The 17949-nt window shown below is 49.9% G+C and overlaps 1 protein-coding gene across 1 annotated transcript in view; it reads left to right on the top strand.

Moving 5' to 3' along the window:
* LOC135513363 (EH domain-binding protein 1-like) overlaps positions 1 to 17949 on the top strand; it is a 97729-nt gene that overhangs the window by 43140 nt on the left and 36640 nt on the right. The window contains exon 3 of the mRNA XM_064936290.1: positions 17485 to 17584. Coding sequence (XP_064792362.1) covers positions 17485 to 17584 — 100 coding nt within the window. The remainder of the gene's footprint in view (positions 1 to 17484; positions 17585 to 17949) is intronic.

Raw genomic sequence — 17949 nt, 5'->3', positions numbered from 1 at the left:
TCTAACCACTAGGCTACCTGCTGGTTACTGGTCCAACACTCTAACCACTAGGCTACCTGCTGGTTACTGGCCCAACACTCTAACCACTAGGCTACCTGCTGGTTACTGGCCCAACACTCTAACCACAAGGCTACCTGCTGGTTACTGGCCCAACACTCTAACCACTAGGCTACCTGCTGGTTACCACTAGGCTATGTAGCTAGTTACCACTAGGCTACCTGCTGGTTACTGGCCCAACGCTCTAACCACTAGGCTACCTGCTGGTTACTGGCCCAACACTCTAACCACTAGGCTACCTGCTGGTTACTAGGTTACCTGCTGGTTACTGGCCCAACACTCTAACCACTAGGCTACCTGCTGGTTACTGGCCCAACGCTCTAACCACTAGGCTACCTGCTGGTTACTGGCCCAACACTCTAACCACTAGGCTACCTGCTGGTTACTAGGTTACCTGCTGGTTACTGGCCCAACACTCTAACCACTAGGCTACCTGCTGGTTACTGGCCCAACGCTCTAACCACTAGGCTACCTGCTGGTTACTGGCCCAACTCTCTAACCACTAGGCTACCTGCTGGTTACTGGCCCAACTCTCTAACCACTAGGCTACCTGCTGGTTACCTGCCCAATGCTCTAACCACTAGGCTACCTGCTGGTTACTGGTCCAACACTCTAACCACTAGGCTACCTGCTGGTTACTGGCCCAACGCTCTAACCACTAGGCTACCTGCTGGTTACTGGTCCAACACTCTAACCACTAGGCTACCTGCTGGTTACTGGCCCAACACTCTAACCACTAGGCTACCTGCTGGTTACTGGCCCAACGCTCTAACCACTAGGCTACCTGCTGGTTACTGGTCCAACACTCTAACCACTAGGCTACCTGCTGGTTACTGGCCCAACACTCTAACCACTAGGCTACCTGCTGGTTACTGGCCCAACACTCTAACCACTAGGCTACCTGCTGGTTACTGGCCCAACACTCTAACCACAAGGCTACCTGCTGGTTACTGGCCCAACACTCTAACCACTAGGCTTCCTGCTGGTTACCACTAGGCTATGTAGCTAGTTACCACTAGGCTACCTGCTGGTTACTGGCCCAACGCTCTAACCACTAGGCTACCTGCTGGTTACTGGCCCAACACTCTAACCACTAGGCTACCTGCTGGTTACTGGTCCAACACTCTAACCACTAGGCTACCTCCTGGTTACTGGCCCAACGCTCTAACCACTAGGCTACCTGCTGGTTACTGGTCCAACACTCTAACCACTAGGCTACCTGCTGGTTACTGGCCCAACACTCTAACCACTAGGCTACCTGCTGGTTACTGGCCCAACACTCTAACCACTAGGCTACCTGCTGGTTACTGGCCCAACACTCTAACCACAAGGCTACCTGCTGGTTACTGGCCCAACACTCTAACCACTAGGCTACCCGCTGGTTACCACTAGGCTATGTAGCTAGTTACCACTAGGCTACCTGCTGGTTACTGGCCCAACGCTCTAACCACTAGGCTACCTGCTGGTTACTGGCCCAACACTCTAACCACTAGGCTACCTGCTGGTTACTGGCCCAACACTCTAACCACTAGGCTACCTGCTGGTTACTGGCCCAACACTCTAACCACAAGGCTACCTGCTGGTTACTGGCCCAACACTCTAACCACTAGGCTACCTGCTGGTTACCACTAGGCTATGTAGCTAGTTACCACTAGGCTACCTGCTGGTTACTGGCCCAACGCTCTAACCACTAGGCTACCTGCTGGTTACTGGCCCAACACTCTAACCACTAGGCTACCTGCTGGTTACTGGTCCAACACTCTAACCACTAGGCTACCTCCTGGTTACTGGCCCAGTGCTCTAACCACTAGGCTACCTGCTGGTTACTGGTCCAACACTCTAACCACTAGGCTACCTGCTGGTTACTGGCCCAACACTCTAACCACTAGGCTACCTGCTGGTTACTGGCCCAACACTCTAACCACAAGGCTACCTGCTGGTTACTGGCCCAACACTCTAACCACTAGGCTACCTGCTGGTTACCACTAGGCTATGTAGCTAGTTACCACTAGGCTACCTGCTGGTTACTGGCCCAACGCTCTAACCACTAGGCTACCTGCTGGTTACTGGCCCAACACTCTAACCACTAGGCTACCTGCTGGTTACTAGGTTACCTGCTGGTTACTGGCCCAACACTCTAACCACTAGGCTACCTGCTGGTTACTGGCCCAACGCTCTAACCACTAGGCTACCTGCTGGTTACTGGCCCAACACTCTAACCACTAGGCTACCTGCTGGTTACTAGGTTACCTGCTGGTTACTGGCCCAACACTCTAACCACTAGGCTACCTGCTGGTTACTGGCCCAACGCTCTAACCACTAGGCTACCTGCTGGTTACTGGTCCAACTCTCTAACCACTAGGCTACCTGCTGGTTACTGGCCCAACGCTCTAACCACTAGGCTACCTGCTGGTTACTGGTCCAACTCTCTAACCACTAGGTTACCTGCTGGTTACTGGCCCAACACTCTAACCACTAGGCTACCTGCTGGTTACTGGCCCAACGCTCTAACCACTAGGCTACCTGCTGGTTACTGGCCCAACGCTCTAACCACTAGGCTACCTGCTGGTTACTGGCCCAACACTCTAACCACTAGGCTACCTGCTGGTTACTAGGTTACCTGCTGGTTACTGGTCCAACTCTCTAACCACTAGGCTACCTGCTGGTTACTGGCCCAACGCTCTAACCACTAGGCTACCTGCTGGTTACTGGCCCAACACTCTAACCACTAGGCTACCTGCTGGTTACTGGCCCAACGCTCTAACCACTAGGCTACCTGCTGGTTACTGGCCCAACGCTCTAACCACTAGGCTACCTGCCGACCCTGAAGGAGCGTCAGACTATTTAATTTAATTTAATTATTATTTTACATCAAATGACTGTCCTCTCTTTGTTACCAGTTGTTACCTTGATGATGTAAAACACATCACTGGGGCCTGGGTCAGTCATTAGTTTTAAAACAACTTTTAATGTGTTTAAAAGTGCAACAGCAAACCTATTTAAATACAGAGTGGAGCTGCCCTGAGACATTACAGAGACTGCTCCTTCTATTGGATATACAGTGCCTTGGGAAAGTATTCAGACCCCTTGACTTTTTCCACATTTTGTTACGTTGCAGCCTTATTCTAAAATGGATTACATAAAATAAAAAATATTCAGCGATCTAAACACCTCATAATGACAAAGCGAAAAAATAAATAATAATGTAGACATTTTTGCAAATGTATTAAAAACAAAAAACAGAAACCTTATTTACATAAGTGTTCATACCCTTTGCTATGAGACTCGAAATTGAGCTCTGGTGCATCTTGTTTCCAAAAACCAAGCCATAAGGTCGGAGGAATTGTCATAGAGCTCTGACACAGGATGGTATCGAGGCACAGATCTGGGGAAGGGTAGCAAAACATTTCTGCAGTATTGAAGGTCCCCAAGAACATGGTGGCCTCCATCATCCTCAAATAGAAGAAGTTTGGAACCACCAAGACTCTTCCTGGAACTGGCCACCCGGCCAAACTGAGCGATCAGGGGAAAAGGGCCTTGGTCAGGGAGGTGACCAAGTAGCCCCTGTAGCTAGTACTGGTAGCCCCTGTAGCTAGTACTGCTGGTAGTTAGTGGACCTAGTGGTGTTGCTGTAGCCCCTGTAGCTAGTACTGCTGGTAGTTAGTAGACTTAGTGGTGTTACTGTAGCCCCTGTAGCTAGTACTGCTGGTAGTTAGTAGACCTAGTGGTGTTACTGTAGCCCCTGTAGCTAGTACTGGTAGCCCCTGTAGCTAGTACTGCTGGTAGTTAGTAGACCTAGTGGTGTTACTGTAGCCCCTGTAGCTAGTACTGCTGGTAGTTAGTGGACCTAGTGGTATTGCTGGTAGTTAGTAGACCTAGTGGTGTTGCTGTAGCCCCTGTAGCTAGTACTGTTGGTAGTTAGTAGACCTAGTGGTGTTGCTGTAGCCCCTGTAGCTTGTACTGCTGGTAGGTAGTAGACCTAGTGGTGTTGCTGTAGCCCCTGTAGCTAGTACTGCTGGTAGTTAGTAGACCTAGTGGTGTTGCTGCAGCCCATGTAGCTAGTACTGCTGGTAGTTAGTAGACCAAGTGGTGTTGCTGGTAGTTAGTAGACCTAGTGGTGTTGCTGCAGCCCATGTAGCTAGTACTGCTGGTAGTTAGTAGACCAAGTGGTGTTGCTGGTAGTTAGTAGACCTAGTGGTGTTGCTGCAGCCCATGTAGCTAGTACTGCTGGTAGTTAGTGGACCTAGTGGTGTTGCTGTAGCCCCTGTAGCTAGTACTGCTGGTAGTTAGTGGACCTAGTGGTGTTGCTGTAGCCCCTGTAGCTAGTACTGCTGGTAGTTAGTGGACCTAGTGGTGTTGCTGGTAGCCCCTGTAGCTAGTACTGCTGGTAGTTAGTGGGCCTAGTGGTGTTGCTGTAGCCCCTGTAGCTAGTACTGCTGGTAGGTAGTAGACCTAGTGGTGTTGCTGTAGCCCCTGTAGCTAGTACTGCTGGTAGTTAGTAGACCTAGTGGTATTGCTGGTAGTTAGTGGACCTAGTGGTGTTGCTGTAGCCCCTGTAGCTAGTACTGCTGGTAGTTAGTGGACCTAGTGGTGTTGCTGTAGCCCCTGTAGCTAGTACTGCTGGTAGTTAATAGACCTAGTGGTGTTACTGTAGCCCCTATAGCTAGTACTGCTGGTAGTTAGTGGACCTAGTGGTGTTGCTGGTAGCCCCTGTAGCTAGTACTGCTGGTAGTTAGTGGGCCTAGTGGTGTTGCTGTAGCCCCTGTAGCTAGTACTGCTGGTAATTAGTAGACCTAGTGGTGTTGCTGTAGCCGCTGTAGCTAGTACTGCTGGTAGGTAGTAGACCTAGTGGTGTTGCTGCAGCCCATGTAGCTAGTACTGCTGGTAGTTAGTAGACCTAGTGGTACTGCTGGTAGTTAGTGGACCTAGTGGTGTTGATGTAGCCCCTGTAGCTAGTACTGTTGGTAGTTAGTAGCTATGATCTCTTGAGGAACTCGTAGACCTGCGTTAGCCTCACTGAAGCTATGATCTCTTGAGGAACTCATAGACCTGCGTTAGCCTCACTGAAGATATGATCTCTTGAGGAACTCGTAGACCTGCGTTAGCCTCACTGAAGCTATGATCTCTTGAGGAACTCGTAGACCTGCGTTAGCCTCACTGAAGATATGATCTCTTGAGGAACTCGTAGACCTGCGTTAGCCTCACTGAAGCTATGATCTCTTGAGGAACTCGTAGACCTGCGTTAGCCTCACTGAAGCTATGATCTCTTGAGGAACTCATAGACCTGCGTTAGCCTCACTGAAGCTATGATCTCTTGAGGAACTCGTAGACCTGCGTTAGCCTCACTGAAGCTATGATCTCTTGAGGAACTCGTAGACCTGCGTTAGCCTCATTGAAGCTATGATCTCTTGAGGAACTCGTAGACCTGCGTTAGCCTTACTGAAGCTATGATCTCTTGAGGAACTCGTAGACCTGCGTTAGCCTCACTGAAGCTATGATCTCTTGAGGAACTCGTAGACCTGCGTTAGCCTCACTGAAGCTATGATCTCTTGAGGAACTCGTAGACCTGCGTTAGCCTCACTGAAGCTATGATCTCTTGAGGAACTCGTAGACCTGCGTTAGCCTCACTGAAGCTATGATCTCTTGAGGAACTCTTAGACCTGCGTTAGCCTCACTGAAGCTATGATCTCTTGAGGAACTCGTAGACCTGCGTTAGCCTCACTGAAGCTATGATCTCTTGAGGAACTCGTAGACCTGCGTTAGCCTCACTGAAGCTATGATCTCTTGAGGAACTCGTAGACCTGCGTTAGCCTCACTGAAGCTATGATCTCTTGAGGAACTCGTAGACCTGCGTTAGCCTCACTGAAGCTACACAACTGTCAGTGTTCAACCTTAACATGTGATGACAATAGAACAGATGAACAGGAATGACATTTACTCTAATGGGTTGTCAACAGAAATATATATATTAAAGCCACGCCCCTACTAAGCCACGCCTCCACCCCAGGCTTCCTCCAGGAATCCGTTGCTACATTGAACCATTAAAGGTTCCTCCATGAACCCCACAACTAACCGAAAGTGCAGATCTGAACCACTGACTAGCAGTCGTTCCATGAGGAACTCCCAGGGTCCCTCGAGTCACCACTACATCTGTAGATAGATGGAGAGAGAGACGTGGAGGAGAGGCAGAGAACTCGAGTCACCACTACATCTGTAGATAGATGGAGAGAGAGACGTGGAGGAGAGGCAGAGAACTCGAGTCACCACTACATCTGTAGATAGATGGAGAGAGAGACGTGGAGGAGAGGCAGAGAACTCGAGTCACCACTACATCTGTAGATAGATGGAGAGAGAGACGTGGAGGAGAGGCAGAGAACTCGAGTCACCACTACATCTGTAGATAGATGGAGAGAGAGACGTGGAGGAGAGGCAGAGAACTCGAGTCACCACTACATCTGTAGATAGATGGAGAGAGAGACGTGCAGGAGAGGCAGAGAACTCGAGTCACCACTACATCTGTAGATAGATGGAGAGAGAGACGTGGAGGAGAGGCAGAGAACTCGAGTCACCACTACATCTGTAGATAGATGGAGAGAGAGACGTGGAGGAGAGGCAGAGAACTCGAGTCACCACTACATCTGTAGATAGATGGAGAGAGAGACGTGGAGGAGAGGCAGAGAACTCGAGTCACCACTACATCTGTAGATAGACGGAGAGAGAGACGTGGAGGAGAGGCAGAGAACTCGAGTCACCACTACATCTGTAGATAGATGGAGAGAGAGACGTGGAGGAGAGGCAGAGAACTCGAGTCACCACTACATCTGTAGATAGATGGAGAGAGAGACGTGGAGGAGAGGCAGAGAACTTGTCAAGGTGGTTCACACACACACCCTCTAAATGAGCATTTCAGCTTAAAAGAGAAAATCTATTATCAGACTGGTGTTTGCTCGCTCTGCCCCCAACACACACACACACACACACACACACACACACACACACGGTCCTTTGCGTAGAAGTGAGAGGTGTGTGCGAATGTTGTCAGACTGTTAGCGCTGGGTCTAAGATGTTTGCCCAGGATTGTTTGTGTACCGAGGAGGGGGAGAGAGGGAAGGAGAGGGGGATGAGAGAGGTGAAAAGGAGGACAGAGAGACATGAGGGGTGTGTGTGTACCGAGGAGGGGGAGAGAGGGAAGGAGAGGGGGATGAGAGAGATGAAAAGGAGGACAGAGAGACATGAGGGGTGTGTGTGTACCGAGTAGGGGGAGAGAGGGAAGGAGAGGGGGATGAGAGAGATGAAAAGGAGGACAGAGAGACATGAGGGGTGTGTGTGTACCGAGTAGGGGGAGAGAGGGAAGGAGAGGGGGATGAGAGAGATGAAAAGGAGGACAGAGAGACATGAGGGGTGTGTGTGTATAGAGGAGGGGGAGAGAGGGAAGGAGAGGGGGATGAGAGAAATGAAACGGAGGACAGAGAGACATGAGGGGTGTGTGTGTATAGAGGAGGGGGAGAGAGGGAAGGAGAGGGGGATGAGAGAGGTGAAAAGGAGGACAGAGAGACATGAGGGGTGTGTGTGTACCGAGGAGGGGGAGAGAGGGAAGGAGAGGGGGATGAGAGAGATGAAAAGGAGGACAGAGAGACATGAGGGGTGTGTGTGTACTGAGGAGGGGGAGTGACAGAAAGAGAGAGAGAAGGAAAGAGAGATGAATGAAGAGGGGAATGTGTTGGAGAGGGGCAATCCTATGTTATTGGACAGGCTCTCTCTCCCTCTCTGCCTCTCAGAACATGTTCCATCAATGACATGAAAGTAATGGGCTGATAACTGTGTGTGTACAGCCCTGCACCCGCTCATTAAAATGGACTTTACAAACCCCAGTCTCTTACCATCCCTGTGTGTTTATCTCCCCGATGGTTAACAGTTTGATTATGAATCCCTGAACCCTCCCCTCTCCCCCTTCCTTCCTCTCCCCCATTCCTTCCCTCTCTCCTCTCCCTCCCTCCTCCCCCCCCCCCCTCCTCTCCCTCTCATCCCTCTCCCTCCCTCCCCCCCTTTCCTCTCTCCTCTCTCTCTCTCCCTCCCTCTCCTCTCTCCTCCCTCCTCTCTCTCCTCTCCCTCCCTCCTCCCTCCCTTCCTCCTCTTCCCTGGTTCTTACTCTAAGCTGTATAGCAAGCATTCACTGACAAATGACACCAATAGAAGGTAGCCATTGAAATCTGCGAGGGGCGGTTTCTTCACTCTCTTTTAGACGAGGAGGGAAGGAGGGGAGAAAGGAAAGAGTGAATTGGTTAATGTGTCCTATTCACAGACCTGTTATATCCAGGTTCAGTAAAGCAGGTCTCGAGCTCCATTCTCAGGGCCATTGTGCCATTGAACGAGGGGGGAAAGCCTCCAGCCACCACAGAAAGCCCTCGGCAGCGGGAGCTCCTCCAGGAGAAGGATGAATGGAGCGCTGAGGGCAATGGAAGGAGGATAGAAAGAACATCGAGAGGGGTTCATTTTGGTGATATTCTAGTGGTGTATGTTCTGTGTATGTTTTCAGAGAGGGGGGGGGCAAGATCATTTAGCTTTGCCTTTTAGGGCCTCTGTCCTCATCTTTTGAAATGACTTGAAATGGACTAGCTAGGCGATTGCAACATAAAATGGAATTGCTTGTTTGTATTTCTGACTTGCGGGTGTTAGAGAGGGAAAGAAGACTTGGAAGATGAATGGAGAAAATAGAGAGAATAAGAGTTTGAGAGATGGAGGTTCATCAGGTTGACTCCATTTTCACCACTAACGACAGCCCCCTTCCCAACACAATAGGCCCCAGCACCTTCTAATGTAGATGAAGAGACCAAAGCTCCTCTGTTGGTTGTTTAGGATTCTCTCTCTCTCTCTGTCTCTCTCTCCTCTCCCTCTCTCTCTCTCTCTCTCTGTCTCTCGCTCTCTCTCCCTCTCTCTCTCTCTCTCCCTCACTTGCTCTCTCTCTCGCCCTCGCTCTCTCCCTCTCTCTCTCCCCTCACTCGCTCTCTCTCTCGCCCTCGCTCTCTCTCTCTGTCTCTCTCTCCTCTCCCTCTCTCGCTCTCTCTCTCTCTCTGTCTCTCTCTCGCTCTCTCTCCCTCTCTCTCTCTCTCTCCCTCACTCGCTCTCTCTCTCGCCCTCGCTCTCTCTCTCTGCCTCTCTCTCTCGTCCTCGCTCTCTCTCTCTCTCTGCCTCTCTCTCTGCCTCTCTCTGCCTCTCTCTGCCTCTCTCTCTCCACTCGGATCACTACTCATAGTAATTAAATCAAGCCTTTGCTACTTGCCCACAACAATACCCCTCTGATGACATCACCACAGTCCTCTGGGTTGTGTTCATCAGGCACCAAACGGAAGAAAATGGACAGAAACCGGGAGGTATTCTCTACCTGGACTCTCCAATAGGAAACACTCGTATATGTTTTCTGTTGCAGAATGTGTTTAAAATGTTTCCTGTTGCATGCTTCATCTCATGTATATTCAGATCGCCGTGGTGACGGGGATCGTTAACGAGTTCTTACTTCATCACAGGAAGTTATGTTCATCTTGTTCCTTTTTTCTGCTTATTTTCCCCACCTCTTTATTGATCTCTTTCTGTTTCTCTCTCATTCTTTATTTTTGTTGGTGTCTATCTAGCGCATCTATCCGGTGTATGTGACAATTAAACATGTGTTACAGGGAAGGGTAGTCGGGAGGAGGGAATAACAGAGGAGTGCTGCTCGTCCCTAAATACATTGGAACGTTCAGAAAGGGACTTGGCCGAAGGAAAAGTTTAAATCTACCCACACCCTCTCCTCCTCCTCCTCCTCCTCCTCCTCATCATACCTCCTCCCCTCCTCCTCCTCCTTCTCATACCTCCTCCTCCTCATACCTCCTCCTCCTCATACCTCCTCCCCTCCTCCTCATACCTCCTCCTCCTCATACCTCCTTCCCTCCTCCTCCTACCTCCTCCCCTCCTCCTCATACCTCCTCCTCCTCCTTACCTCCTTCCCTCCTCCTCCTCCTTCTCATACCTCCTCCTTCTCATACCTCCTCCTCCTCCTCCCTCATACCTCCTCCTCCTCCTCATACCTCCTCCCCTCCTCCTCCCTCCTCCTCCTCCTCCTTCTCATACCTCCTCCCCTCCTCCTCATTCCTCCTCCTCCTCATACATCCTTCCCTCCTCCTCCTCCTTCTCCTCCTCCTCCTTCTCATACCTCCTCCTCCTCCTTCTCCTACCTCCTCCTCCTCCTTCTCATACCTCCTCCCCTCCTCCTCATACCTCCTCCTCCTCCTTCTCATACCTCCTCCCCTCCTCCTCATTCCTCCTCCTCATACATCCTTCCCTCCTCCTCCTCCTTCCCTCCTCCTCCTCCTTCTCCTTCTCATACCTCCTCCTGCTCCTTCTCATACCTCCTCCTCCTCCTCCTCATACCTCCTCCCCCTCCTCCTCATTCCTCCTCCTCATACATCCTTCCCTCCTCCTCCTCCTTCTCCCTCCTCCTCCTTCTCATACCTCCTCCCCCTCCTCCTCCTCCTCATACCTCCTCCTCCTCCTTCTCATACCTCCTCCTCCTCCTTCTCATACCTCCTCCTCCCCCTCCTCCTCCTCCTTCTCATACCTCCTCCTCCTCCTCCTCATACCTCCTCCCCTCCTCCTCCTCCTTCTCATACCTCCTCCTCCTCCTTACCTCCCCCTCCTACCTCCTCCCCTCCTCCTCATACCTCCTCCCCTCCCCTCCTCCTCCTCATACCTCCTCCCCTCCTCCTCCTCCTTCTCATACCTCCTCCTCCTCCTACCTCCTCCTCCTCATACCTCCTCCCCTCCTCCTTCTCATACCTCCTCCTCCTCATACCTCCTCCCCTCCTCCTCATACCTCCTCCCCTCCTCCTCATACCTCCTCCTCATACCTCCTCCCCTCCTCCTCCCTCCTCCTCCTCCCTCCTCCTCCTCCTCATACCTCCTCCTCCTCCCCTCCTCCTCATACCTCCTCCTCCTCCCCTCCTTCTCATACCTCCTCCTCCTCATACCTCCTTCCCTCCTCATACCTCCTCCTCCTCCCCTCCTTCTCATACCTCCTCCCCTCACTTTTAAAGTCAGAAAGACAAATTGGATTAGTGAGTATTGAATGAAACAGAGAATGGAGGAAAATAAATCAGAAAAGCTCGCTGTGATCACAGGCTTTAATATATTTATTTTCTTTCTCCCCCTCCCCCTTCTTCCCTCACTCCAGCTGTCCTCTTTTCAAAACCACAGAGTAGTGAACATCAGCTCTTTGCCTCAGTAGTCTAATTCAACACCTGTTAGTTATAGTTCCTGTTTCCCCTCATAATAGATCATTTTGTGGAGACGTTTAATTCTAACAATTACAGTAGGCTGGATATTTTCAGTGGAAGGAAATGAATGTTAGATTTCTCCCTTTAAATATTATTTCCCAAAGGTCACGTCACTTCAGATGTTCATTTTGTTGTCTTCTTGTTTTGTCTTTGTTTCTTTTTGCTTCGTTCTGCCTCAGGGACATTAGATACAGGTATTATAGAGATGTGTGATATCCAGGCTCCTGTGTTTTACCTCTTCGTTCTGCCTCATCCTCAGGGACATTAGATACAGGTGTTATAGAGATGTGTGATATCTAGAGTTCTGTGTTTTGCCTCTTCGTTCTGCCTCATCCTCAGGGACATTAGATACAGGTTTTATAGAGATGTGTGATATCTTGGGTCCTGTGTTTTGCCTCTTCGTCCTGCCTCATCCTCAGGGACATTAGATACAGGTATTATAGAGATGTGTGATATCTTGGGTCCTGTGTTTTGCCTCTTCGTTCTGCCTCATCCTCAGGGACATTAGATACAGGTATTATAGAGATGTGTGATATCTTGGGTCCTGTGTTTTGCCTCTTCGTTCTGCCTCATCCTCAGGGACATTAGATACAGGTTTTATACAGATGTGTGATATCTTGGGTCCTGTGTTTTGCCTCTTCGTTCTGCCTCATCCTCAGGGACATTAGATACAGGTATTATAGAGATGTGTGATATCTAGAGTCCTGTGTTTTGCCTCTTCGTCCTGCCTCATCCTCAGGGACATTAGATACAGGTATTATAGAGATGTGTGATATCTTGGGTCCTGTGTTTTGCCTCTTCGTTCTGCCTCATCCTCAGGGACATTAGATACAGGTTTTATAGAGATGTGTGATATCTTGGGTCCTGTGTTTTGCCTCTTCGTCCTGCCTCATCCTCAGGGACATTAGATACAGGTATTATAGAGATGTGTGATATCTTGGGTCCTGTGTTTTGCCTCTTCGTTCTGCCTCATCCTCAGGGACATTAGATACAGGTATTATAGAGATGTGTGATATCTTGGGTCCTGTGTTTTGCCTCTTCGTTCTGCCTCATCCTCAGGGACATTAGATACAGGTTTTATAGAGATGTGTGATATCTTGGGTCCTGTGTTTTGCCTCTTCGTTCTGCCTCATCCTCAGGGACATTAGATACAGGTATTATAGAGATGTGTGATATCTAGAGTCCTGTGTTTTGCCTCTTCGTCCTGCCTCATCCTCAGGGACATTAGATACAGGTATTATAGAGATGTGTGATATCTAGAGTCCTGTGTTTTGCCTCTTCGTTCTGCCTCATCCTCAGGGACATTAGATACAGGTATTATAGAGATGTGTGATATCTTGGGTCCTGTGTTTTGCCTCTTCGTTCTGCCTCATCCTCAGGGACATTAGATACAGGTTTTATAGAGATGTGTGATATCTTGGGTCCTGTGTTTTGCCTCTTCGTTCTGCCTCATCCTCAGGGACATTAGATACAGGTATTATAGAGATGTGTGATATCTAGAGTCCTGTGTTTTGCCTCTTCGTCCTGCCTCATCCTCAGGGACATTAGATACAGGTATTATAGAGATGTGTGATATCTAGAGTCCTGTGTTTTGCCTCTTCGTTCTGCCTCATCCTCAGGGACATTAGATACAGGTATTATAGAGATGTGTGATATCTAGAGTCCTGTGTTTTGCCTCTTCGTTCTGCCTCATCCTCAGGGACATTAGATACAGGTATTATAGAGATGTGTGATATCTAGAGTCCTGTGTTTTACCTCTTCGTTCTGCCTCATCCTCAGGGACATTAGATACAGGTATTATAGAGATGTGTGTTTTGCGTGATCATGTGACATGCCTTGATTTAATCTTTATTTCAATCGTTCTCATCAACTCCTTTCCTTTGATGTCAGATGGTTCAGCTCCATCCTCAGACAGTTGCTTTCGTTGTTGGTGAAATGAACATTTCTGGATAAGGTTTAAAATCCAGGATAGAAATCCTGCTGTATAACGTGTTGTGCTAAACACAGTGATCTCCTCTGGTCAGATGACATGTCAGAGTAGAGCCCCGTTCTATTCCTCTTATTAATGAATGTTGGATTTGTCTGTTAGGAAAACTCTTCATTCCCCACAGACAGACGTTATAGTGCAGTTAATACAGAAGTGTGTGTGTGTGTGTGTGTGTGTGTGTGTGTGTGTGTGTGTGTGTGTGTGTGTGTGTGTGTGTGTGTGTGTGTGTGTGTGTGTGTGTGTGTGTGCTAGCCTCTACAGACAGGTTAGATAAAGATAGTGATCTTGGCCAGTGTTCCATTCAGAGCAGAGAGGAATAATGAAAACCCGCTGGCCAACGGTGCTGAACCTGCTGCTGGCCCAAACTCATCATGACAGCTATACCCATGCTACACACACACAACCAGCTGCTTACACACACACACTGTACATCACAGTACAGGAGATTAATGGACCTATCATTTGTGGAATTTCACTCTCCTTGCTATTCATTGTTTCCAACAGAAACATTACAGTGATGTAGTTTATATTAGTATATTGTTTAACACACCTGTTTGTTTGTTTCCATGATGCAGTAAACGTTCTCTATTGAACACCATTCATTATCACAGGTTCTAGAGTTCCCAACACAGCTTCTAAAGGTTCCAGTTCTAGATTCATCCTGGGGTCAAATGTTCTGCTTTTAGAATAGAGAGAGGTGACACTGCCCTGTAAGAGTCAGGAGGGACTTGGGGTCAAAGTTCATCTCCTATTGGCTGGGGAGACGGGGGGGACAAACATCCGTATGGCCCCCTGGACCACCTTCCATCTCTCCTCCCTTCTTTCTTTCTTCTCCCTTCCCCTCTCCATGCCTCCTCTCCCTCCATCTCTCCTCCCTCCTTTCTTCTCACTTCCCCTCTCCATCCTCCCTCTCCCTCCATCTCTCCTCCCTCCTTTCTTCTCACTTCCCCTCTCCATCCTCCCTCTCCCTCCATCTCTCCTCCCTTCTTTCTTCTCCCTTCCCCTCTCCATCCTCCCTCTCCCTCCATCTCTCCTCCCTTCTTTCTTCTCCCTTCCCCTCTCCATGCCTCCTCTCCCTCCATCTCTCCTCCCTTCTTTCTTCTCCCTTCCCCTCTCCATGCCTCCTCTCCCTCCATCTCTCCTCCCTCCTTTCTTCTCCCTTCCCCTCTCCATGCCTCCTCTCCCTCCATCTCTCCTCCCTTCTTTCTTCTCCCTTCCCCTCTCCATGCCTCCTCTCCCTCCCTCCTTTCTTCTCCCTTCCCTTCTCCATGCCTCCTCTCCCTCCATCTCTCCTCCCTCCTTTCTTCTCCCTTCCCCTCTCCATGCCTCCTCTCCCTCCATCTCTCCTCCCTCCTTTCTTCTCCCTTCCCTTCTCCATGCCTCCTCTCCCTCCATCTCTCCTCCCTCCTTTCTTCTCCCTTCCCTTCTCCATGCCTCCTCTCCCTCCATCTCTCCTCCCTCCTTTCTTCTCCCTTCCCTTCTCCATGCCTCCTCTCCCTCCATCTCTCCTCCCTCCTTTCTTCTCCCTTCCCTTCTCCATGCCTCCTCTCCCTCCATCTCTCCTCCCTCCTTTCTTCTCCCTTCCCTTCTCCATGCCTCCTCTCCCTCCATCTCTCCTCCCTCCTTTCTTCTCCCTTCCCTTCTCCATGCCTCCTCTCCCTCCATCTCTCCTCCCTCCTTTCTTCTCCATTCCCCTCTCCATCTCTCCCTCCATCCCTCTTCTCCCTCTTTCCATTCCCATTTTAACCCTCCTCTCCCTCCAAATCTCCATCCCTCTCTCAACCCTCTCTACCTCTCTCAACCCTCTCTCTTCACCCCCCCCCCTCGTTCTGCCCCTCTCTGATTGTGTGGCTGGAGGGAGAATGGTTTGTTCTCTCAACCCTCTCTCTTCACCCACCCCCCTCCCCCTCCGTTCTGCCCCTCTCTGCCTGTGTGGCTGGTGGGAGAATGGTTTGTTCTCTCACCCCCTCCCCCTCCGTTCTGCCCCTCTCTGCCTGTGTGGCTGGAGGGAGAATGGTTTGTTCTCTCAACCCTCTCTCTTCACCCCCCCCCTCCCCCTCCGTTCTGCTCCTCTCTGATTGTGTGGCTGGAGGGAGAAATGGTTTGTTCTCTCAACCCTCTCTCTTCACCCCCCCACTCCGTCCTGCCCCTCTCTGACTGTGTGGCTGGAGGGGGAATGGTTTGTTCTCTCAACCCTCTCTCTTCACCCCCCCCCCACTCCGTCCTGCCCCTCTCTGACTGTGTGGCTGGAGGGAGAATGGTTTGTTCTCTCAACCCTCTCTCTTCACCCCCCCCCCCACTCCGTCCTGCCCCTCTCTGAATGTGTGGCTGGAGGGAGAATGGTTTGTTCTCTCACTCCCCCCCCCGTTCTGCCCCTCTCTGATTGTGTGGCTGGAGGGAGAATGGTTTGTTCTCTCAACCCTCTCTCTTCACCCACCCCCTCCCCCTCCGTTCTGCTCCTCTCTGATTGTGTGGCTGGAGGGAGAATGGTTTGTTCTCTCAACCCTCTCTCTTCACCCCCCCCCACTCCGTCCTGCCCCTCTCTGACTGTGTGGCTGGAGGGAGAATGGTTTGTTCTCTCAACCCTCTCTCTTCACCCCCCACTCCGTCCTGCCCCTCTCTGAATGTGTGGCTGGAGGGAGAATGGTTTGTTCTCTCACCCCCCCGTTCTGCCCCTCTCTGATTGTGTGGCTGGAGGGAGAATGGTTTGTTCTCTCAACCCTCTCTCTTCACCCCCCCCCCCCCGTTCTGCCCCTCTCTGACTGTGTGGCTGGAGGGAGAATGGTTTATTCTCTAATCCCTCTCTCTCGTCTTCCCGTCCGCCTCGTCACAATGTCACACAGGCTTAATATTCCCATTATGATGTGGTTGTTTTATTGGACTGTCTGGAGTCACAATGACCTGCCAGAGGAATCTGCCTTTATCCCCTCAGAGCTACCGACTCGCCCTAAATGGCACCCTATTCCCTATGGGGGATCTGGTGAAAAGAAGTGCAGTATGTAGGGAATAGTGTGCTATCTGGGATGCAGCCCCCCTGTGTCGTCCATTTCAAAGTTGACTACAGTAATCCACGGAGCCCGTTCTTAAATCCCCTCGTCGTGGTCTTTTTTTTTCTGTTAAATGAAATGGCATCGCTACGTCTGGTCTGGGCCGAGCCGCACGTCAGAGACAGATACACACAGGACACTGGTTCCTATGTCCTTCACAGGCAGAGGAGCAATCCCTCTTTTCTGGCTTGAGGTGGCAATGTGAGAGAGAGGTGTGTGAGAGAGAGGTGTGTGAGAGAGAGAGGTGTGAGAGAGAGAGGTGTGTGTGAAAAGAGAGAGGTGTGTGTGAGAGATGTGTGTGTGAGAGAGGGGGTGCGAGAGGGGTGTGTGAGTGTGAGGTGTGTTTAGCATCATACCTCATGTAAAGTACATATCTGCAGTTGCTGTGGATGTTAGGTGGTTGTTAGGTGGTTATGTTATGTGGTTGTTAGGTGGTTGTTATGTTATGTGGTTGTTAGGTGGTTGTTAGGTGGTTATGTTATGTGGTTGTTAGGTGGTTATGTTATGTGGTTGTTAGGTGGATGTAAGGTGGATGTTAGGTGGTTATGTTAGGTGGTTATGTTATGTGGTTGTTAGGTGGTTATGTTATGTGGTTGTTAGGTGGATGTTAGGTGGATGTTAGGTGGATGTTAGGTGGTTATGTTATGTGGTTGTTAGGTGGATGTTAGGTGGTTATGTTATGTGGTTGTTAGGTGGTTATGTGATGTGGTTGTTAGGTGGTTATGTGATGTGGTTGTTAGGTGGTTATGTTATGTGGTTGTTAGGTGGTTATGTTATGTGGTTGTTAGTTGGTTATGTTATGTGGTTATGTTATGTGGTTGTTAGGTAGTTATGTTATGTGGTTGTTAGGTGGTTATGTGATTGTTAGGTGATGTGGTTGTTAGGTGGTTATGTTAGGTGGTTATGTTATGTGGTTGTTAGGTGGTTATATGGTTGTTAGGTGATGTGGTTGTTAGGTGGTTAGGTGGTGGTTATGTTATGTGGTTGTTATGTGGTTGTTAGGTAGTTGTTAGGTGATGTGGTTGTTATGTAATACATTTGTTGTGGGTTGTTCCATGTGTTTAATTGATCTGTTGTGTTCCAGGGAACAGTAAGGAAGAGGAGGAGGCCATGATGCAGGAGTGGTTCATGTTGGTCAACAAGAAGAATGCTCTGATCAGGAGACAGAACCAACTCTCTCTACTGTAAGTCCCCTAACTCTCTCTACTGTAAGTCCCCTAACTCTCTCTACTGTAAGTCCCCTAACTCTCTCTACTGTAAGTCCCCTAACTCTCTCTACTGTAAGTTCCCCTAACTCTCTCTACTGTAAGTCCCCTGACTCTCTCTACTGTAAGACCCCTGACTCTCTCTACTGTAAGTCCCCTGACTCTCTCTACTGTAAGTTCCCCTAACTCTCTCTACTGTAAGTCCCCTAACTCTCTCTACTGTAAGTTCCCTGAACTCTCTCTACTGTAAGTCCCCTAACTCTCTCTACTGTAAGTCCCCTGACTCTCTCTACTGTAAGTCCCCTGACTCTCTCTACTGTAAGTTCCCCTAACTCTCTCTACTG

This window comes from Oncorhynchus masou, chromosome 24, assembly GCF_036934945.1.
Source record: "Oncorhynchus masou masou isolate Uvic2021 chromosome 24, UVic_Omas_1.1, whole genome shotgun sequence".
In the NCBI taxonomy this organism is placed as follows: domain Eukaryota; kingdom Metazoa; phylum Chordata; class Actinopteri; order Salmoniformes; family Salmonidae; genus Oncorhynchus; species Oncorhynchus masou.
Note: the sequence above shows the minus strand (reverse complement) of the source record. Positions and strands in the feature narration are given on the sequence as shown.